Source organism: Chanodichthys erythropterus, chromosome 19 (assembly GCF_024489055.1).
Source record: "Chanodichthys erythropterus isolate Z2021 chromosome 19, ASM2448905v1, whole genome shotgun sequence".
Classification (NCBI taxonomy): Eukaryota; Metazoa; Chordata; class Actinopteri; order Cypriniformes; family Xenocyprididae; genus Chanodichthys; species Chanodichthys erythropterus.
In genome coordinates, this window is record NC_090239.1 from 8093303 (window position 1) to 8117051 (window position 23749).

At 37.5% G+C, this 23749-nt stretch overlaps 1 protein-coding gene across 1 annotated transcript in view; it reads right to left on the minus strand.

Annotated features, from left to right (window-relative positions):
- The window catches only part of cox10 (cytochrome c oxidase assembly factor heme A:farnesyltransferase COX10), a 40033-nt gene extending 21380 nt beyond the window's left edge, over positions 1–18653 (minus strand). Inside the window, exons 1-4 of the mRNA XM_067369310.1 lie at positions 18519–18653; positions 17127–17269; positions 16548–16836; positions 15765–15889 (exon numbers count right to left, since the gene is read on the minus strand). Coding sequence (XP_067225411.1) covers positions 15765–15889; positions 16548–16836; positions 17127–17269; positions 18519–18573 — 612 coding nt within the window. The 5' untranslated portion in view covers positions 18574–18653. The remainder of the gene's footprint in view (positions 1–15764; positions 15890–16547; positions 16837–17126; positions 17270–18518) is intronic.
- Positions 18654–23749: the final 5096 nt, after the last annotated feature.

Sequence of the window (23749 nt, forward strand, 5' to 3'; positions counted from 1 at the left end):
TTCTTCTCATCCCCTAGTCAGGCTTGTCGAAAGCAATGTCAGGCTGTTAGCTCTGCTGTCAAGTCCTCTGAGTAAGTCGTCAACCATCTGTCGCCATTAAAAGAAGCAAAATGGTTCTTGTCAGAGAGAAAGCAGATTAGCGGGGATGACAGAATGATGCTTCACTCTGGAACAATGGAAGGAAACGGGACCAGCTATAAGACAGTGGACCGTAAGAATCAAAAAAGATGTGAAAAATGGCAATAGTCAATATGGCGTATGAAAGAAATCAGCTGCCAGGATGCTTGGTGGCATTGTGCATCTCCCACACGTTCTGAGGTTAGCCACCTTTGAGGCTTATTTTGGGACTCAATTAATAGGTCTAGTGGTTAAGGGACTGGAATTTATGCTCCATAAACCTCAAAAGTTCAGCATCACACAGGACATGGTTAATCTGCAAATCATAAGCAGAACTGGCATCATAATCAAGGACTCAATTTGGTGTGTTGCAGAACATGCTCAAAAAGACTTTCACGATGGTTAGCCAACTGATGCACACTACAAACCTGGACTTTGATTCCAGCCTTGTAGCCCTGATGTAATGATTTAATATTCATCAAACAGGCTGTTTTATAGTACACCACTGTCATGAAATCAATGAGGAACATGTTGAAAAAGTGCCATTGGGAAGATTCCAGAGATGTGAGGAAAAGCACAGCATGGCCGATCCCCTCGATAGATGGAGAAACCCGAAAATGCTTTCATCACCTGCCTGTACTGAGAGCAACGTCCTGAAACCAATGACAGCTGGCTGTTATAGTGCTTTTGTGTTCCCCGGATTAAGTGAAACAACAGATAAAAGACAGAAAACCCTTCAAAACGAGCAAAATAATAGAAATGGCTCAGCACTCTGAAGCCTCTCGGCTTTGGAACGAAGAAAGTGGTGGAAGGATTTCAAAGAATTACACTCAAAGAAACAGTTACCAAATGAATTCTTAGATATAAAACATGAAAAAGGAAAATATGGTAAAAGATGTTAAGTTCTTAAGTGTCATCTGTGAATAAGATGCAGAAAGATGATAAATACAAGAACACTGCCTTTACTTCAAATGAAAGACATGAGAAAGGAAAAATGCAACAGCCAATGCATCACACTAAAGAGGGCGAATACATCTGCATTTGACATGTAGTTGGAAAAAAAAGTCCTCCAAACACAGTGAGATGAAGCCGATCCTGCTCACTGTCATACAATAATCCCAAAGAAGCTTCGCGAAGTCACATCTGCAAAGATCACAGGAAGGAATTAGCACATGCACAAGTTAGCGAAGAGCTGGAAAAAAGAGAACAAGAGATGAGAAAATTTTCTTGAGGGGATTTCGTTTCAAATCTCTAAATAAGAGCACAGTCTGGTTGCATATAAAATTAACAAAGAATATAGAAGCGATCTGAAAATAAAATAATAATAATAATAGTAAAAATATGAAAAAGAAGTGTATTTTAAAGCTATAATAACAATTAGAAAAGGAGGAAGGGATGGTCTAATTGCAGATTTATTGGAGAATTGTAACACTCAATATGGCAGCTGTAAGAATAAAATAAAGCCATCTTTTTGATAATGACAACTATTGCACATACTACACATTAGCTAAACCAGCCTGAAAAAGATATAATTTATAACATGACTGACAATTGTAAATATTAACATTCAAAACATCAGACTTTAAAACTCTGCAGTCTAATAACCTCTTTAATAATTGAGTACATGTATCTTTTAAGATGGTCAAGAAGGAATGTTGAGTAGTAAATACCTAGCTATCTGTGTGTACATTGAATGTGACATATTTCCTTGTTTCTATTAAAAAGCTTTTTCCCCTTAGCTAATAATAGTTTAGAGTGGCATGTGAGAAACAGACATTGACTCAGAGCTTGTCTGGAGTCACAAAGTATCACCACAAAGACAGGCCCGCAGGTGAGTCATGCAGTAAAAACAGTCTAGCAATGGCCTCTTCCGCTGAAAAATCACTACCACACCTTTTAAGCCACTTACACGGACAGTAATCAACAATTATACCACTCAAGCCAGTCAAAAGTGACACCGTTTCGTGACAAAACATTGGATGTCAACAAATCACCTGCACAAAGAAGCAAATTGAGCTTTAACAGTGGATGTCAAGCTGAGGAGGGAGACTGAATCATATACAGGTGGCTTTTGATCAATTCAAACCCTAAGAGTGTGCATTTGCAAACTCTTTAAATGGGTTAAAAGGATGTACCACCTTTAAAATGAGTCAAGTGTTGTTTGAAGCAGGATAATTCAGTGGTTTGCTACCAAGAAAGGGTCAAGAAGATGAGCAGGAAAACTACTGCTTTAAGTTGAGACCCACAATTATTCAAAAATCTTGCTTTTGAAAAGAAGTGTGCAAAACAATAAACCAACAACTGTAACTGACAACAAAGTGTGCAATTATGACCAAGTATGTAAGCTGGCTGCAACCTTAGACTTCAAGAACAGAATCATTTTAAACAGTAATCACAAAAACAGCTCTTCAATATGCTGAAAAAAGTGCAGAAAAATGCAGCCATTAATAAATGAAAAGTAATATTTTTAAAAGGTAATTGTTTTTAATCAGGTTTCCAGACCAAACAAAGCTACTCCTGCTATGCACACTAATGCCACGGTGACACTTGGATGAGTTGTTATAAGTCAAGACAAATTTCAATTTACTTTTGGCAGTTCAATTGGGCATGTAGTAGTTCTATAACATCTATAGCAAATGTGTGCCTAACAGTCCCTTTAACAGCTCCACTGACATCCTAGGTTTTGCTAATGGGGCAAGGTGCAATCCCACACTTTGTAGATGCCTAGTTGTCATTAAATTGCAATTTTGTGGTATTGGTAGTTCTCTGCATGCAACCAACTCTTGCGAGTTAAAATTAGCATTCAACACTAGCTTGTGAGCATGGTGCTAACAGGGCTGCTTTTGTTAATTAGTTACGCATCCCAGTACTAAGCAAAGTGTTCCTAATGCTGTTGGCTGCTACCTCCATCTGGGTTCAAATAAAAGTAGACTTAGTAAACATCTAGTTTTAACTAGAACTCCTTTGAAATGGGTGAAAAAAATATCTCTGAAGGTCACTAGATTTGGCAGACAATACTGCTAAAAAGTACTATGCGCAATACATAGTAACACAAATATGTAAACAACCTTATATCCTTGTTGAGACAAAGAAAATTACCATAAAATACCATAAAATATTATATTACCATAAAAACTAAATACTGAAGCACCAAATTCATGCATTATGTTTACACCCTAAAAAGTCTGCATTGCCTGCTAATAATCTTATATCACTTTAAATAATGTTTATCAGAAAAGACAGGTAACAATTTCATTAATAAACCTCTCACACCAAGGACACTAGTATACTCAAATCATATAAATGCTCCACTGATGTAAACAAGAAAATGACCGCTAAGATTACATTATTCCTCAAATGACAGACGTCACTAGCCCTTAATTTCAATTTCCTCCAATCTTTTCGCTGCCCACTATTAAATTAAATTACAATGTTGTTTGGGTGCTCAGACCAGCATGCGGACTACAAATGAAACACCTAATTTTTAAAATCATTTTGTTCTAAGCAAGAACATTGGAAGCAAATGGAAATCACGAAAATAGCAGCAGCTAATTTAGACGTGTCCACTATCTGCTCTCCTATTAGTCCACAAAGAAGAAGATGTAGTTCATTCAGGCACAGATGGGTTTTGAGGGGTTTTCAACATCCAAAACTTGTCAACCAGGCATACAAGGATGCAGAGGGGATTAATGGCTGGATCTTCTTACCCAATTTGGAAGAAAGAATATTTAAAAAAAAAAAAAAAAAGTGATCAAATAGAAATGAACAGTCTTCATATCCAACATGAGTGTGTGCTATTAACATTGAGATTTTGCACTGAATTATTCACCCGAAAATGTCAATGAATGTACTAGGAAACATGGAAAACAGGGAGTCTAAGAGGGAACTAAACTGAAATTTTATTATGACATATAGCATTCATTAACTTTAGCCTCAAAAGTACAAAACACAATCAAAGATGTTGAGGAGTTGATCAAGGATGGTCAAAGCTCTCCTTACACTCTTAAAAATAAACGTTCTTTATAGGCATCTATGGTTACATGAACTTTTAACATCCATGGAGCCGTTAATGGAAATGTTCTTCGGGGAACCAAAAATAGTGCTTCTATGGCATTGCTACGAAAACACTCTTTTGGAACCTTTATTTTTATGAGTGTAGCATCAAGAATTGCATAACAAATCTGCCCAAGGATCTGCCTCCGCATTTGTGGTATTCCTAATCACCAGAGACTGCCTTATATGGGAGTTTCCCCTGAATTTACTGAAACCCACTGAATGGTGATTAATTGGTCAACACAGACCATGCAATAGCAGCACCATGTCTAGACCTGTAACCTCTGCTAATATGTACATGATCCGCCTGCCAAGCTCTCCTCTGTGTTGATGTGTACTCTTCTGAGAGGATTGTGGTAAATAAAAGGATGATAAAGCGATGAGGTGAGGGGTGAGACATCTCGCGTGCGAGGGTGCCGGCGCTGTGTGAAAACCCCTTTTGATCAAATGCGCCGACGATGCATGGCTCCACCTCAAGGAGCGAAACCCCTGGGGAAGGTTTGTTGTCTTTCCTTTGTCAAGATCCTGTCTGGTTTTGACTCTACCTGTGTGGCTGGTGACATGTGAAGTCAATGAAGCCTCAGACATGCAAACAAGTCTCGCAAGGGTGAATGCCCGAACCACAAACACAAGGACCATGAGAAAAGACATAAACCACAAGAGCACCAGAACGCTTGAAAGTCTGAATAAATACACAGTAGCCCAAGGCTGACCAAAAGGACCACAAATTGTCTATTGCTCAAGACAACAAAACCCACTATGACTAGCACTTCATCAGATTGCAAGACAAACCCTGTACAAATGTAACATGCCTGAAGGTGAAAGGCAATAGTTATTGCACAATACTAATTTTTTTGGCCTGACCACGACTTTAGACTTCAAATAAGGTCAAAGAATATAAAAACTGACAGCATTAGAGCAGATTATCCTTTCCAAAAAAACTGTGATTCTGAAGACCTAAATTAATTCGTATTGCCGTGACATGGAATTGATTTGGCATCTGCAAGAACTTTAAGCAACCCCTAACTCACAATAAACGGGCTGCAGTACGTATGACGTGCAATGTCGATATTGCCAAGGCGTGATCTGTAACATTACATGATATTTTATTCATGTGCTTTTTGGGGAGAGAAAAGCTATTCTTGGAAAGCTACAGGGGTTTCTGGAGGGTTATCACAGGTTATTTAGTGCTTGACAGCAATGTATATTGACGCATATATCAGTACCGTTATATTGGTGAAAATGGTATTGGTGCATCCATGGTAACTCGTGTATATTCAAAGAAAGAAAGAGATGCAAAATCTTCATCTCGTAAACTCTTCAGTAAACAGCCTGGTTGCTATTAACACCAGAAAATCAATGGAATATCCTTCATATGCTTCTCTAATTTCAATATGCAAAAGAAAATGAAACCCAACCTAACTGGAGAACAAATTAAGGTATCAAATTCCATGTGATAATACCATGTTTTGTAGCTGACATTTACTAGAACAATGCCACAGCTCAAGCACTTGTGTCCATATGGAGCCCGTGGCGTAATATTCCATAGTGTACAGTTTGACATAGATTGACACCCTGTGGATTGCAGAGACTGGGGAAATTAACTATTAAACAACTGCCTCTGTTTAAATATTCATTCTTATCCTGAACACCGTGAAATAGGCCATTGAACAGCCTGTGTGCCACCGTGCCATCTGATCAGAGATCACCCACTGATTAAGAGTCTGTCTTTTCACGCCACCCTCCTCAATGGATTCAAAGCTTACGGCAGAAATGAAAGCGGAGGTGACTCATCCCTATTGTTAAAGAAGAAGTGTTAAAACAGGCTCTTAATTTTAGCATCTATTAAATGGAGGGATGACCTTGGTGTTAATTCCTTCCTCAGACACGTTTTCACCTCTAAAAAAAAAAAGGTGGTCTCATTCCCCAGGATGGCAAAAACACACTTTCAAGGAGTTGGTCACATTGAACGATGGAACTAATGTGATTACCGATGAAAATAAAAGATCCATAAATAATTGATAAAGTACAGCATGAACCCCTAAGCACTTTTTGGGCAAGCTTAACAGAGTTGTCATTAACGTTTTCGAGTCTTACCATGCAAGAAAAAGGCAAAAACATTAAAAAGGAAAAAGGATTGGACAGGACGTCTTTAAAGAGCCGCTCTAATGCCAGCCGGTCTTGCTTTGAGGATGCATTGGCAGTAAAACTACAGACCCACAATGTCGTCATGCCGGTGGAATTTGCAACCCGTTTGAAAAAGTATCATCTGTCACTGCATCTCATGGGGCAACAGATAAAACTGCAGGATGGGGTGCTTCAAAATGAGACGGGCTGGTGTGATGTCTTAGGGGGCATCTGGTTACAACTTATGGTTCCTCCAGAGGTTCTGAAAAGCAGCGTAAGACCCCTAATGTGAAGAACGATGGTAACACAGATCCTGAGGGACAGAAAGAGCTGTCAAGAATGCCAGAGCTTTAACAGATGGGTCAGGAGAGGGAGGGGTTACGACACACAGATATCCCAAAACTTTAGACATGTGGCCCAAATTAAGATTTGAAAGATGCTGTCAGCTAACATGAGATAGACTTCAAGTAGTAATGGTTTAAATACATATTAAATAAATGTAATATATTTACACAAATTTATATACGTGACCCGTGGCTGGCAAAATGAGTCACAATGAGCAAATTTTCAAAAGTGAGTTATTGTTATTTTCACATTCTCTATTATGATGTATGATTTGTTTGTTGATAGAAGTCAAAAGTCAATTTTGAGAAAAATCGAGTAACCATACCTTAAAATTCCTGGTAACACCAGCAAAATTGGCACACACCAAGTCAAACTCAAAACCCATATCTATAGGAAAAATATTCAACTTTTCCCCCCCATGATATCACAATTGTCTGATTAACATTAATGAAACAGACAGCCTATATATTAAGACCTACTGTGCTGCACGGATCTAATATAATGTTGAGTGAATGTCAAACATTCACTCAAAATATAAGTGTTCGCGTGAATACTCGCCAAGTCATTTTGAAATACTGTAATTCTGTGTATATCGGGATCACTCACTGTCTGAGGTGTCAGTCAGTGCGAGCGAGATCATTGTTTACATCAGCATGAGTTTGAAAATCACATTTCATTGGTTCAGCACCAGTCGTCCAGAAGCTAGCAGAGAAAAACAACGTTTTTCATGGACAAAGGATAAGTACTTCTCTTAGAAAACGTACAAATAAATATATTTTTAGATGTTCAATTGCTATTTGGAGCATTGGGGTCGGTAGATGATGGCTTAATGATCTCATTTTTGTGAAAACCTCAAATTCGACAAAAATTGTTTTGCCTGCGGCTCGTAATTAGCCTGTGCACATTCCGACTCATTTTGCCAGCATGAGTTACATATATGGGTCATAAATATACACTACCATTTAAAGGTTTGTTTTCAGTAAGATTTGAGTATGGATGCATTAAATTGATCAAAAGTGACAGTAAAGACATTTATAATGTTGCAATGCAAAAGATTTCTATTTCAAAACAAAGCTGCTTTGCTGAGGGACCAAATGCATACAGATTTATAAGATGTGTTTCTAAAGCAATTTCAATATGCAAAACAATTCTAAGACTAAATCATTGTTAGATTTAATGAGTCATCAAAACATAAAGCCGTTCATTCTTCTTAAAGATCATGTTTTATGTTCCAGTATTTTCTTCCAATTTTCTCTCTCACTCGGTTACAGTACATTGATTTTGAAGCAGCCACCCTACGCATGCAAATATGGATTTTAAAAATGCATGGAAACTACAAGCAGGCGACAATCACTCTACTGTCTATGCCACACAAGATTAAGGGTGAGTTGCCTACAGTCAGAACAAGAAGCCTCATGGGATAGTGTTTCCCCTATCTATGTGGAAAAACATTCTGTGCTGTCATATATGGAGATGTGATTACTTGGTTTTCTTGTGATGAGTTCTGCTCTTGTTGATCCAAAGACGTTAGGTCGTCCCTTATCCAGGACGTTTTTCTTTATAGATAAGGCATTAAAAATTCATAGCAGGCATCCATAGAGAAGACACAATCAGTCTGAATAGGTACAAAAACATAACACAATGACAAGCCAAAGTATAGTTTTTTTCTTTCTTTTCAAAATCAGAAATTATGTGAGAACTATTACAATTAACATTATTAAGGGAAGCAGAAACAGGGATGTTGAGCAATCAAATGCAGAACACAACAGAAATTAATGTTTTACAGAGCCATAAATTACTTCAAAGGGTGATTTGATATGCTGCTTCTCGGAGTCACGGATTCAAATTTGCATGTGAATATCTCTTGAGAGCTCATCAAATGAAGTAGAAGGTACAGAACCTCCTGAAGGTTTAGATCATTTTATATCAGCAGGGAATTTCCAAGATCATTTCAACGTGGAAACTCCAGAATTAACTATAAATGCATATTTAAATGTTTTTGAGATGATTAACATCATTGCAAAAAGGTCCAAAATCAAAATTTAAGCTACTGTGATGGGATGGGGCTATTAAGATTGTTAAATAATCAAGTATAATTACACTAAGGTTTCATTCTGCTCAGATCTTCAACAAAGAGATGAGATTATTAACTATCATTAACTGTAGAGTGTCAGGATAATTCTTAACCATCCTGTCGCGATTCATGTTTCTGTAGATAGTTTAAGTACTACACTACTTTTGGGTACAAATGAATCATCATACCCTACAAGAAAGTAGGCTTATTACTGGTAAAACATTTTTGTTATTACTTTAAGAAACGTTTGGACCTGAACTTAAATCTTTGCAATTATTCAGGGTTACTTAAGACAAACAACCCACCCACTAGTTAACGTTAATAGGTATTTTTGCACATACCTAAAAGAAGACGGGCAACAAAAGCAAGCTGAGGCCTAGAGAAGGGGGTCAGGAAACTAAATGTGTTTTTTTTTCGTCTTGTCAGACGCTGTTCTTGCTGTCATCCTCTGACGACCCACCGCACACTCAGACCCGTCTATCTCAACAGAGGATATGACACAAAACCACCTCTAAAATACCAGGACAGGATTTACAAAAACAACACTGAGTTGACACCTCACAAAAAAGGCGGTGGGAAAAATTTGACTGTGTCCTCGTTGGCAAGAGGATGGGCAAAAAGTATTTTCTTTGCTGTGGCCCCTTCACGCGACTGCTGATTTTTAACCTTTAGCTTGGGAGAAAAGCCTCTTTGGACTCAATTATCAAATTAAGTGGAATTCAGGCTAAAGTTTTCATAGCAATCAACAGAAAACCCATGAATCTCTATTTAGGTTGACCCCAAAGCTACATTTTGACAATAGCAGATTAAGAGTGTTCTGTGTTAGGGCCGTTACATAGTCAACGCGAGAAACGCGAGCAAGCAACGCGAGCGACGCGCTCCCTTTCATAGTCTAAACAGTGGACGCAAGCGTCAGGGGAGATGCGTGTATGCAATACACCGCTCACGCAACAGGGGGTAGTAGAGTCGGGTGATATTCAGATCAAAATGGCAACTGAAGAGGAGTGTATTCTGTTGCTGATTTTACATCGGCGGCAACAAAGGTAACGCAGAGATAGACGCATAATTTTTCCTCTTCGCCCGCCATTGTATTCAAACCTTCTTCTGTAAACACAACATACCTGAATTAATGTACTATACTTGCAATGTCGCCCCCACCGACAACGCATAGTATTGCATGCATCGGCGCGTCGCGTATCAAAAACTAGGACAACACATTTGGCTACGCACGACGCATAATGGCGGCCGAACCGTAACGATGCGTAGCCTCGGGGACACGTATGCGTACAGATGCGTTGACTATGAAACGGCCCTTAATGCAAGAATCCTGAAAAAAAAAAAAAAGTATCATGGTTTCCACAAAACATATTAGGGAGCACTTAACATGTTTTTGACAATGATGATAATTAGTAGCAAATCTGCATTTTAGAATGATTATTGAAGGATCATGTGACAAATATTTAGCTTTGCCATCACAGATTTTAAAACATTACAATAAAAAAAAAAAAAGTTATTTTAAAATTACAACAATATTTCACAATACTACTATTTTTACAGTAATTTTTGATCAGATAAATGTAGCCTTGGTGAGCATTAAAAAAAATAAATAAAAAAAAATTACATACCCCAAACTTCTGAACAGTGTAGTGTATTAGGCTTGCTGCGGTAGTCTGTTACACCAGGGTTACACAGTGTTCGGCTGTACACAGATTGCATTACCTGGCCACCGCGGTACCGCCCCCACTGTCGTTTTGCTTTTTTATAGAAATAAGTTCAGTTGGTCAACAGACACTACAATTTTAATCTAAAAGAGTCTGCTCTGCTCCATACGGCATGAGCTGCAGAGTCGTAGCACAGTGCAGCAGGAGTCAGATTTCACCATCACCTGATGAGAGTAAGGAGAGTTGACTGAAAAGACGATGGCGGAGGATTTGGTGTGCAACAGATCCTGAGCATCACTGACAAATACCTTGTAAAATGCGTGGTCAGTACCACTGCTCCCTATACGCTGTGTACGTGATAGCGAACATCGCTACTGTATATGTAAATATAATGGAAATGACAACCTGTTTGCCCATCCATTGAAGAACAGGGGATGCATCTCATAAAAATGTTTAAAAACACTTTCTTCCTAGTTATTATTGAAAGGTCTAAACCCAAAATCACAAAAGACGTAACTGTATGTGACATATAGAGATACAACTGAACATTGTGTCCCTTGGCGGAATGCAGTATCAACTTTGGCTGGCCATTGTTAGGGGATTCTGGGTTTTTACAGCATTCCTGACAGTTTCCAAACAAGGTTACACTGAAATAAGAAACCACAAAATTGCAATGTGACTTCAGGAAATACTCCAAGGAACCAAAGGCTAAAAGCTACAGCCACTGATTCCCAGGCCTGTCTTTCTCATCTCAAAGTAAATCTCATCATGGTCACAAGTAAACACAAACAGAGACGAACTCGACTGGCCTCTGAGATACCAAAAATCAGCTGCTTGGTGTTTGATGTTCAATCCACAGACAGCCAGGCTTAACGGGATCCACCTTAACTTTGATTTGTTTGTCGTATGTTTAGTGGACTCTACAAGCTTTAAAAGGATCATCTTTGATCACAGCAAACCGCACGGGGGTGGCAGCGATGTTTTATAATGAAGGAAAAAAAAAACTGGCACCACATCTAAGGACGTCATTCTTCTTTTATTTTCCTCTGTGGAGTTATAAAAACCAAAAGGATGAGTTAAGAGCGGGGATCAGTTACCGCCAGGTATGGGTGTGCCCAAGACCTGTCACATTACACAAGATGAGTCAGGACTAGGAGAATGAGATCAGAGAGTTACTACAATGACCACATGGCACATGATTTGTGGCGTTCAACCAGTTGCTCTGTTTTACTATGAAACGACAAAAAAAGCTGGGTGTGAAAACCGCATTCATCGCATAGACGGCACCCCAAATAAATGCAATAAAATCAGAATGACTTTCATTAGCCAAGTGTAAGGCAAAGCTGTGTCAGTAGGGTATACACACCAGGAATTCGTCTTTGTACAAGCAGCTAGCAGATATTATGACAATCACGTCACAGTTTCTGCATGCACACAGACTTCAAAAAGTGCTTGAGGCTTCAGGAACAATGAGACAGCCTGCATACAATATCTCTTATACTGTTGCACTGTATTTGAACAGCGTAAATAAATCTGCCATCAGGTACCCAGTGTAATTAACATCCAAAACTTGCAATTTAATCCACACTTACAAATAAAACAATACACTCTGCATTACGTTTATTTCTTATTGAATGCAACTACAATGTGATGTTTTACCAGTGTTTTCCATGACCTTGGTGTCACTAGTGCCGTTTTCTACAGGGTCTGATTTACAGAATTTCTGCATATGTTTTGGGTGGAATAACCCTATGAATGTGTCAGCTAATAAAGGTGTTGCTGAACTGGACAGCTTTAAACATTATTTATATGCAAAGGTAACAATGAAACATGGAGTAATGTGAAAATACAAAGCGAAATGCATCAAAGAAAAGACACAAATGTGTTAAGGAAGTATTATGCACAATGGAAAGTGGAGTTTGATTGTGTACAGTTGGCAAACAAAACCTGCAATGTTGTATCAAACTACTTATAGACAATTTTAGTGCCTTTTTTGAAAAGGCAAGTCATCCAATCAGAATTCAGAGTTGAAATTTAAGAAATATTGAGTCTTTCATTTTTAACTTTGTTCTGTGTTATTATAATATAATTATATTATAATATTGATGTGATCAAGTGATATAAGATTTTGGTCAGGCCGCTCACCCTTACAGGCTACTATGACGCACTACTATGGATGCAATTCAATTTCTACACATGTACTCATCAGCGGATGCGAAACTAAATGACAGCTTTGAGTAGGAGGCGAGACAGAGGGGCCAGACATAGTCTCTTTCCATACTGTAAAGTGTGGAGTGAAGACTTCGTGCAAATGCCAACCGCTTGCCACAAGAAAGCCTGCTCCATGGCCTATGGATTAAATGTCCTCTGAAGCCAGAGAAAGCCTATTAGTCTCAGACTGAACCTTCAGAAACACTTGCGGAAGTCACAAGGCCATCTAGACAGCAGAGACCCGAGCAAACCAAAGTATGCATTAGAAATACCCATGTTCCACTTCAATTATAAAACTAACATCTGATACCTGTGTTCCAACATGCTTTTTGGCATATAAAAGCACATGAGATTGATGGACCTGTTTTAAGTACTCCATCCCTCCTCACTGTTCCTGCTCAATTAGAACTTCAAAGACGGCACATCAAACGCAACAAATTTACAGAGCGCCCATCTGTGTGCCTTCACTTGCGCCATATTCGGCCATTACCTCAGCCTCTTCAGCCTCTTGGACCTTGTATCAGTTTCATTGTTAAACACACTTAAAGACCAGGTGAGCCCTAATTTTGAACTATGCAAAAAAGTAAATTATACCTAATCAACCTTTTCCCCATCTATATAACTTCAAAAATGACTTCGAGAATGAGTTGGCTTCTTTGCTGTGAGATTTCTTTAAACCTTTCATGCCTATCCAAGATTTTCCCCATTGTTTTTAACTCATCTATGAATTACTAATTTAGCATCAGTTTAAATGTGCAGTGTGCTGATCAACAGGGTTCTGACACCTTTTAAATAAAGAATCAAAACTTCCAAATTCATGACTATTTATGATTTTACAGAGATTAAATAAACAAGAAAACAATTTCTGTCAAATAAAATATTACATATATACACATATATATAAGTTCATTTTTAATTAGGCTTCATTTTATGACAAATACTTTTAAAAACTAATACTTAAAATACTTAAATACACTACAAGTCAAAAGTCTGAAGGCAGTCATTTTTTAAAATGTATCTTTTTTAGCAAAGATCCATTAAATTGATCAAAAGAGACAGTAAAGACTTTTATATAATAACAAAAAACAATTCAAGAAAAACATTAAGCTAAAAATATGAAGTTTTCAACATTGATGACAAAAGTTTCTTGAGCAACAAATTTGCATATTAGAATGATTTCTAAAGAATCATGAAATCATGTGACAACGAAGACTGGAGTTATCGCTGCAGTGCTGAATATTCAGGTTTCACATCACAAGAATAAACTATATTTTAAAGTATATTTATATATATATATATAAAAATTTTTTAAAAAAGTTACTTTAAACTGTAGTATTTCACGATATTACTGTTTGACCAAATAAAAGCAGGCTTGGTGAGACTTCTTTCAGAAACACCTATGAGACATAGGCATATCACAGAAAAAAAGGAGCAAATATTTGCTTGTTCGTTTCCACACCATCTAGTCCACAGGTATGAAAGGCCACCAGGCTGTGACACAATGAGGTCAGGCTAATCTAACAACACAGTAATGAGTAAACGCACTGCAGAGACACCACTAAAGATTAAAAAAGGCCTAGTATAGGATCTTCCTGTTAAAAACAAGAGATCGTGATCGTGACCTTCAACAAATTACAGGCCACACCTGTGTTTTGGTCAAGGAGCTGCGGGCGTTGAAATGGGTTGATGTAACAGCCTTCAATTTGGCTAATACTCTTGAGTCATGAATAGCCTTACTGCACAGAACGTGCTCTGCTTCGAGCAGAAAGCTGATTACAGATGGAGCAAACCAGAGTGTATACAACGTGCGTCTCTCGCTCTCTGTTTCTTCTCATTCTAGCGCTGCAAATGCTTTCATCTGAAAAGCATCAGAGCAGCACAGCTAATCTGGCCTAATGCATTTTTTTAGATACACAGCAGGAGTGGAATGCAAAAGACTCTACAATTGGCTCACTTAAGCACTGATTTCTTTTCTCTCTCTCTCTCTCTCTCTCTCTCTCTCTCACCAAACGAATGACAAAGTGCACTGTGAGAGCCCATATCGAGTGTTTGTGTCCCGTGTTTGTGTAACACACAATGAAACTCTGCTGGGCATTGCGGGACTCCCTGAAGTCAAGCCAACGCTGCAATGAGACTTCATCCATCTAGCTGTACACAAGCAAAACAATAGAAAAATCAACAGACCGCCAAGTAGGCAATTGCTCTGGCTGGAATGCTTGTGCAGAGTCGAGGTTAAGTACCAAAACTAGCGGGTAATACATTTCTAAGCACCTACAACTGAATTTGTGTGGTCTGCATCATCACATCTAGCCAAACTCTGGTCACCAAATTTGCAATACTAGTGGTCAACAGAGATATCTAGAGTTCCGAGAAAAAAAATTCTTCACAGTACTCCGTTCAATTCAATAAAATCCAGTCCACTGACAAAACTGACAGTAAACTGTCAGCAGCAACTGGGTGAACCTCATGAAAAAAATTGTCCAGGTCACATTTCACTCCGACAGCAATAATAATAATAACATTTTGCATGAGGTATGTGTATTTTTAGGATTAATAAATGCATTAGAATGCACTGTAAGATATTTTAAGGACAATTAAGCACATTTTAAATTCTCCAAATTCTCATTACTATACTGTGTTTCAATATTGAATGACAATTCATTATGCAATTTTTTAAATCTATTACAGTAAAAAAAGTGTTCTGCAATGCTTTAATTAAAGCTAGTAAAATCAAGGATTGTGCTTAAAATAATTGTACAATACAAAAAAACCTTAAAGATCCTAACAGGAGACAATATTTTATTTTGGCAAAACATAAATCTTTTTCCCCCACACACATTTCAGGAGTGAAATGTAACCTGAAATGCAACCTGAGATTGACCCAGATAACATTTATGTTAATGTGCCTTAACAGGTGCCAGTAATCTCACAATGTCCAATTACATGGTCATGGTCACAGTATCAACATGTACAATAAATTTCAGATTTAAAGGTACTCAAGATCAGACATGTGCACCTTTAAATACACACACACACACACGCAATGAAGTGGTCTAATACATTTGCTAGCATGTTCCAACTGGATGTCAGGTCACTGGGCTTTATAAGATGTGTTTGGTCCAGTCACGTTCTGCTGAGTGTGCAGTTATTTCATGAATGTGCACAGGGTGACTGACCTGATTGATGGAATTGGCTGTGCATGAAGAGAGACCTGTTCCGACCGAAGCCATCAAAAAAGTGACAAGGTCAAAGGGCACTGGAGCCATGGCATAGCCAGCAGCTGCCGTAGTAACCACAAGAGCTACGGACAAAAAGAACGGTTGAAACGGTTACTTGAGTTTCAAAAAAATGTAATGAAAATAATGTAAATAAAAAAGAAATGTAAATAAAATAACTGAATCAGAAATTGAATAAATAAATAAATAAAAAGAAAAAGAAAAGAAAAGAAAAAGAAGTGTGTAATTGACCTTCTAACTAATAAATAAGGAATCAGGTTAAAAACAGGTAGAACAGTGTTGGTTAGATGCCATTAGGGTATTAGACACCGATATACATACTTGCTCTCTCTAAAAAAATTTTCAGAAGTACAAATCTCAAAAAGTTAATTATGAAGAGTATATAAGTGGAATTCTCACCACAAATGTAATATTATCATTTCTAAAAAATGAGAAAATTTAAAAGGATGAAAACTGTCAAAGTACTTAATGGAATAAGACTATTTTTTAAACTGATTGCATGATTAACCATAAGAAAGCAATTAAAGTTAGTAAAAATAATCATTAGGCAAGTCAGCACTGACTTTTTTATATTAAGTATCACAAATTGAACTTTCTATGAACTTCAAGATCAGCAGTTTAGCTTTGATTACTGCAAAAGTCATATATTCAACTAACAATACGCATCTTATATTGCTATATGATATATAATATATCAAACAAACAAAAGATAAAAACATATACCTGTTAATTTAATTTTGGAGAGCCGTGCGTAAATCCCTGGTAAATCATTGTATTCAACCCTCAACTCTTTCCACTGCCGAGCCTCCAAGCGGGCAGCTTTGGTCGCCTCTGGTTCAACCTGGATGTTCTTTGAGTCACATGGTGGCTCAACAGTGCCTGGCTCAGGCTTTAAGGCTGGGATCTTCTGAACCTGTCTGACCACGGAATCATCTCGATCATCCAGTGCAGAAGCAACAGGCTCCTGCTTGGGTCTCGCTCTCTGGCAGAGAACACCGCTGCTCTTCACATACTGTGGGAAGAAATATAAAATAAGGCTGAATACATAAATTTGATAGATTTTAAATTGAATCACTTAATTCTGATTAAGATACAGGTAATTTTGTATATCCCTAATTTGATTTGCAAACATTTAAAAGGAAAGCAAACAATATTACAAAGAAATAATAATCCTCCTGCAATGGTATTATGGAAGGATGAGATAATATTTTTAAATGTCTAGAAAGATATATTTGAGCAAATTGTCTTGGCCAGTGTGTTTCTGATTATGCATGCATAAGGGCTGCACTTCATAGGTTATACCTGTCTCTTCAGAAAGCAGAGATGCTGAAACGTGAACCATTCTGCTTGATTCTTCCTGCAGAGCTGAATCAGACTCCTGGCACTCATGTGACTCCTAGATGCATTTGCAATGAGCTTCCGCTGCACGTTGACACCTACCAAACCTTCAAAAAGAGAAGAATGTACATAAAAGAACATTAAAGATACATTAAGTCTTTTTCCTTCAAAAAAGGTGAAAAAATCAGTTGTGAGTACAGTGGTTCAATATTAATATTATAAAGCAACAAGAATATTTTTGGTGCGCCAAAAAAACTAAATAACGACTTGTATAGTCAAAACACTTAGTATAATTTCAAAACACTGCTTTATGATGCTTCGGAGCATTATGAATCAGCGGTTCGGAGCGTCAAAGTCATGTGATTTCAGCAGTTTGGCGGTTTGACACGCGATCCGAATCATGATTCATAACGCTCCAAAGCTTCCTGAAGCAGTGTTTTGAAATCAGCCATCACTAAATAAGTCATTATTTTGTTTTTTTGGCGCACCAAAAATATTCTCGTCACTTTATAATATTAATATTGAACCACTGTACTCATATGAACTAATTTAAATATGTTTTTAGTACATTAATGGATCTTGAGAAAGGAAATGTCTTTGCTGGCTATGCAGGCCTCACTGCGTCATCGGATTTCAACAAAAATATCTTAATTTGTGTTCCGAGGATTAATTAAAGTCTTACGGGTGTGGAACGGCATGAGGGTGAGTAATTAATGACATTATTTTCATTTTTGGGTGAACTAACCCTTTAAGTCATTTCTAAAGTAAAAAAAAAAAATGGTTTGGAGTCAGACCATTTCATTTTAACAACTGTATTGTATAAGATATGGTTTATCTTTATCAATCCAGTGTATCATTATGTCTTAATCATGAATTTAATCTTCATCTACATATATCTGACAACCTCCCAGTGACGTAATGACAAACAACAAATGGTATCATCACACCACATGACTCCTGCAGCACTCAGGACACAATACATCAGTTCCTCATATATAAACAGGGGCGATATTCAAATAATATATATATATATATATATATATATATATATATATATATATATATACACTCACATAAATAAATCTCTCACATAAAGGGCAATGTAAGTCAAATGATGATTTGCCGCAAGCAGAATATACTGCAGAAAAATACTTATACATCAATGTCAGTGGATGTAACTAATGGAATTCCTTAAAAACGTGTTCATGTCATGTAAACTGTGTTATTATTTTAAGGTCATGCTGCTGCAGTAGCGCTACAGCGGTTAAGCTAACCGGCTAGCATTCTTTTAAAACATCACCCCGGAAAAAGCGAAAGATCACACATGATTCATTAACATAGTATAGTTATTAATACCATGTGGAAGGCATTTCCAGATTCCCGTCAGTCTACTACATGGTGTTTTGTACATGTTCTTCAGGCGAACGACCGGCTACCGCTGTGTCCCCTTCACATGCTGCAGCGCGCCATCTTGACCTCGCTTTCGTAAGCAATGTGTTTCCTCTGACGTGTGTCCTGTGTGTCACGCGCATGTAGTAGTTTCATTCATAAATCTAAATTTGGGGGAAATAAGCCTTTGTTTTTAATTTTGACATCAGAATTACAACAATACCTAAATACAATACCTAATGTTTTGTTTAAAAAATACGAAAGCTGTAAAACGTGCTTCTATTTGTAAACATTTTCATATTATTTAACTTTTTATTTTATGTATTTGTTTTATGACTGTTTAATGAAGTTTATTTAATGTACCCCTCTGACTGTAATTGTAATTCGTTAAAACAATAATAAAAAAGCAGTGTAGGCTACAGTGTCCGTCGACTGTAACAGGTATCTGACATTCCTAGAAAACTATCTGAACGGTTATTAATAATTAAAATAAACCAAATTAAGTAAAAGACCTAAATAAATGTTTAAAAATATTAATTTGGTTTTAGGTGCGTAACTGACAGCAGTGTGGGAATTATTTGGCCTTGTATTATTGTAAATTAATTTAATTATTTTTTGTTGTTATTTTTTATAACAATAACGAGGAAATATTTAAAAACTCTACAGTATGTGTTTATAGCTTATAGAAATAACTTTAAAAATAAGTTCAACCCCAAAAAAGTAAAATGTGTTACAATTAGCTCAGGTCTTCTGTATATTTTTTTATTTATTTATATATATTATATATATTTTATATATATATATATATATATATATATATATATATATATATATATATATATATATATATATATATATATATATATATATATATATATATATATATATAGCATTGCACTACAGGGCCCAAATATGAAATCTCTGCCACCTGATAATAAATACAATTTAAATCATTTTAAATGTATCATTAAATCTGTTGCACAAATGGGATTTGTTTAACTCTAAATGGTCCTAATTCAGGGTCTGTGCCTCTTTTCCCTTCCCTATCCATCGTACAGCCTCTCCGCCTGCTCCATTATTTGTTTGAGATTACACTCTTGGCCAGAACTGCAATGGGCTTCTATCTTATTGCACATGTTGTGTGTGATTCATAATTTCCAAATACCAATAGCTTTTGATATCTGACATGATTCAGCTTCCTTTGTAGAAGCAACAGAAATACAGTACGGTTCATAATGTCTATTAAAGATCTACTAAGAAGATACATTTCCATTTTATCAGTAAATACACTCAGACGTTCTTTGATTATCTTGGATATCTTCCTCCAGTATTAAAGGTCTGATGGTTGAAACCCCGCATCCAAACCCATTTCCTTGATTCATCTCATTCATTATGGCTGCTTCCTGGGCAGCCCTCCCATCCTCTCCTAGCAGATTACATGATCTAATCTCACCCCCTATCCAGATGCTGCACTGATGAATGTCAGCAATGCCCAGCGGTATGTCTAACAGCCACAGATCATGAGCTTTATTCTCCCACAGACAGGAGTTGTGTAACAAGATGGGATTGCAGCTTTGACCCTGTGAACTTTTTGAGACTGGTTTGATTTGAGATGCACGCTATTGTGTTGGTAGGTTTTGTGTATATTTTGTGTATATGGTAGACTATATGAGCTTGGAGCACTTTACAATAGTACAGTCTGTTGTGTTTGTGTGTGTACTATTTTTTAAAGGCCCGCTGAAGTGTCTTGGAACGCGCAACATTATTCAATGTGTTGACGTAATTTCAACTGAAACAGGATGACAGGCGGGACATATCGAACAGCCTCGGCCCTTTTTAAAAATAGCCAATAGATTGAGATTCAGATTCTAGAGAGCATTTGATTGGACCGAATATTTGATGAGAAACTGAAGTGCGATGCGATGTCATAAAAATCCGTGATCCGTTTTAGTGGAAGTGAGAGTCTGTAAGTTTTGAATGCTTAGATCTCCTAAATGCGAATTTTGTCATTGTTTTGGAACAAACCAGCTTATTCATAACATTAAGGCTAACATATACATACTAAAAGCTAAAAAAACTTAGATTTTAATTTCAGGGGGGCTTTAACATTAGAATGTTATTTTATATGTGATTTAGATCATGTGCTTGTGTGTACATGCATATCTTATACTAAATAGACAAAATGCATCTTATATTGAACTAATATTCAAATCAGGGTCATAAAAAAGTTCACAGCCAATCAGACCAACGTTGATGTTTAATAATGAATAAATAATAATGAATAAAAAAAAAAACATATTTAAAATAATATCAGACCACTAAGTGTCTCTGTGATAAACTTATTTGACCTTTCCTGATACAAAAAAAAAAAGTCATTCAGCCGAGTTCATTGTTTTGCTCCACAATTTGCAGCAATTCATGTAATCTGATTCCCCAAGAATAACATAATTTGTGTGCTTGTTGACAATGCACTGAATGGAAAAATGAGGATGAGAAAATAAGATCAGGAAATTGTTTGTTTAGTATAACAGATGTCCATAGTGACAAATCTGATTGGACACTTGCACATTATCAGCAAGAAATATTCATCATTTATAAGAAGAGACTGGAATTTATGTAAAAAAAAAAAAAAAAAAAATGACCGTGAATTGCCTTCACAATGACACAGGACAAGTATGGTAAACATGTGGTAATGATTCTCACTGTGTCCTCAAGTGACATTTGTAACCAAGGATGCTAATCAAGAATGCTTACACCCTTTCTTCTTTTAGACTTCTTCTAAGTGCTGCCCTCAGCCTTCAGAATAGACACCTACAATGACTATTGTCATATAGAGGTGTATGACAATTGAATTAGATGCTCCACAGGGTAAAGACTAAAGATATAGAGAGGTCATAAAGCTAGACATGCCTCCACATCCTGCTCACCACAAGGTTTTCAGCATTGACCAACCTGAGAGGCAGATGGTCTGAAGGGCTTCAGAACAATGCAGGCTGATTGGATGGATCTGCTTAACACACAGCGCTTTTCAGGACACACAAACAGAGGTCTCATCCACTGTGGTGGTCTTTTATCATGGCAGAATGTAGCATCTTGAGATAGACTGTATTCTTTCAAAACAAGGAGAAAGAAAAGAAGACAGATGAACAAAGGGACTGTGACTGAAATATATTGATGGGTTTCTGTCGGGGTCATGCGTTGATGGAATAGATATACGATATGATGTAAGATTCTCTTTATAAAAATGTGCCCATGTTTGAACAAATAACTTTGCCTGGAAAATCCAGCCTCACCACTGTACCAGCGGATGAGTCTGGTCGGCCATTGAATCAATTCGATTTCTATGGTGGAGCAAATCCGAGCAAACAGGAAGCGGAGTAAACCAATCAGAGAAGGACGGATATGACGTTAGCAAAGCGACAAGAGAGTCAACAGCGAAAAGTAAATAATTATTTTATTATTAAGTCATTTAAAACTGAATTCAGGGCTGAATAGAACAAACTCTTGGATCTCCCCTGCGCAATCTTTGTTGATATTGAAGAGACTTTCGCCGCACTAGAGTGACGCTGTTTGCGTCACTGAAATAAACGAATCTGATTGCACGGTACGGTTTGGAGTTGACTCGGCGCGACAGAGGGCGGACTGACCAGACTGATATATCTTGTAGAAGATAAATCATTCTGGACTTGCCAGGCAACAAATAACTATGCCTACTACTATTTTTCTATATATAGTGGACTTTAACATTTATCAATGGATTGAAGGTCCAAATTGCAGTTTCAGTGCAGCTTCAAAGGGCTCTACATGATCCTAGCCGAGGAATAACGGTCTCATCTAGTGAAACGATCTGTCATTTTCTAAAAAAATAAAATGTATATACTTTTTAACCACAAATGCTCATCTTACACTAGCTCTGTGATGCGGCGCGCATTACGTAATCATGTTGGAAAGGTCACGCGTGACGTATAGGCGGAAATACCGATCCAGTGTCTACAAAGCGAACGTCCAAAGACTAAGTCAAATGGCCTTTATAAAAAAGGTAAAACAACGATGTCGGAACAACGAGTTTTTCACCCTACTGCGGTACTTCCACCTTCGTCACGTGTGACATTTCCAACATGATTACGCAATGTGTGGCATATCGCAGAGCTAGTGCAACATTAACATTTGTGGTTAAAAAGTATATACATTTTATTTTTTTTAGAAAATGACAGATCGTTTCACTAGATAAGACCCTTATTTCTCAGCTGGGATCATGTAGAGCCCTTTGAAGCTGCAATGAAACTGCAATTTGGACACATTTCAACCCATTGGTAACTGTTGAAGTCAACTATATGGAGAAAAATCCTGGAATGTTTTCTTCAAAAACCTTAATTTCTTTTCGACTGAAGAGAGACAGACAAAAACATCTTGGATGGCATGGGGGTGAGTAAATTATCAGGAAATTTTAATTCTGAAGTGAACTAAGCTTTTTTTGTTAATATCAGCACAGGACTTGGTATTTGTTGGTGTAATGGAATGGTGACATGCTGAAACAATTGAGAGTAACCACGGGCCCCAGGTTGTGTAAGCCGAGCCCTAAAGGGCCATTAGAGGACCTTAAAGAGTGGGAACCCATAAGTCCTCTGCGCAAACTTGTCTGCACCCTTTTTTAACCAGTCAAAGTCATTTTTTACGATTGTTTACTTGTTGGGAACAGGAGGCCAGGCAAAGCAGATGCAATGAAAAACACCCCAACTGCTCCCATAAACTGCTCATCCCAATAAGTAGTGGATGCCATGACCTGTCATCACTCTAGCTCACCCCTTCATGATTTACACCCTTTGTCCCTGTGGGTTTAAAAACTCGCACTAATCCTTCAGGGATGGCTGTTTGAACCACTGTGGAAGCTGCCCAGAGAGAGGGAGGATAAAACCGAAATCCAAGACAGAGAGCCCTACAAAACTGCGAGCAGAAACAGATGCAGGGAAGCTCCTGTGTTTATAATTGATTTTCAAGGGCAGCGTCTTGTTGTCAGAGTTTGTCTAACAAGCTTTTGCCTGGCGCCCTGGTGCTCGTCAACCATGGGGCGTCAGATGCACCGGCCCCTCCTTTCTTCACTCGGGATGGCTCCATCCAGAAATACCAGGATCAGGCTGTGGAATGAGATTATTTTAAGAGATACTCTTGAAGTCTCATCTATAGATAAAATGAAATGT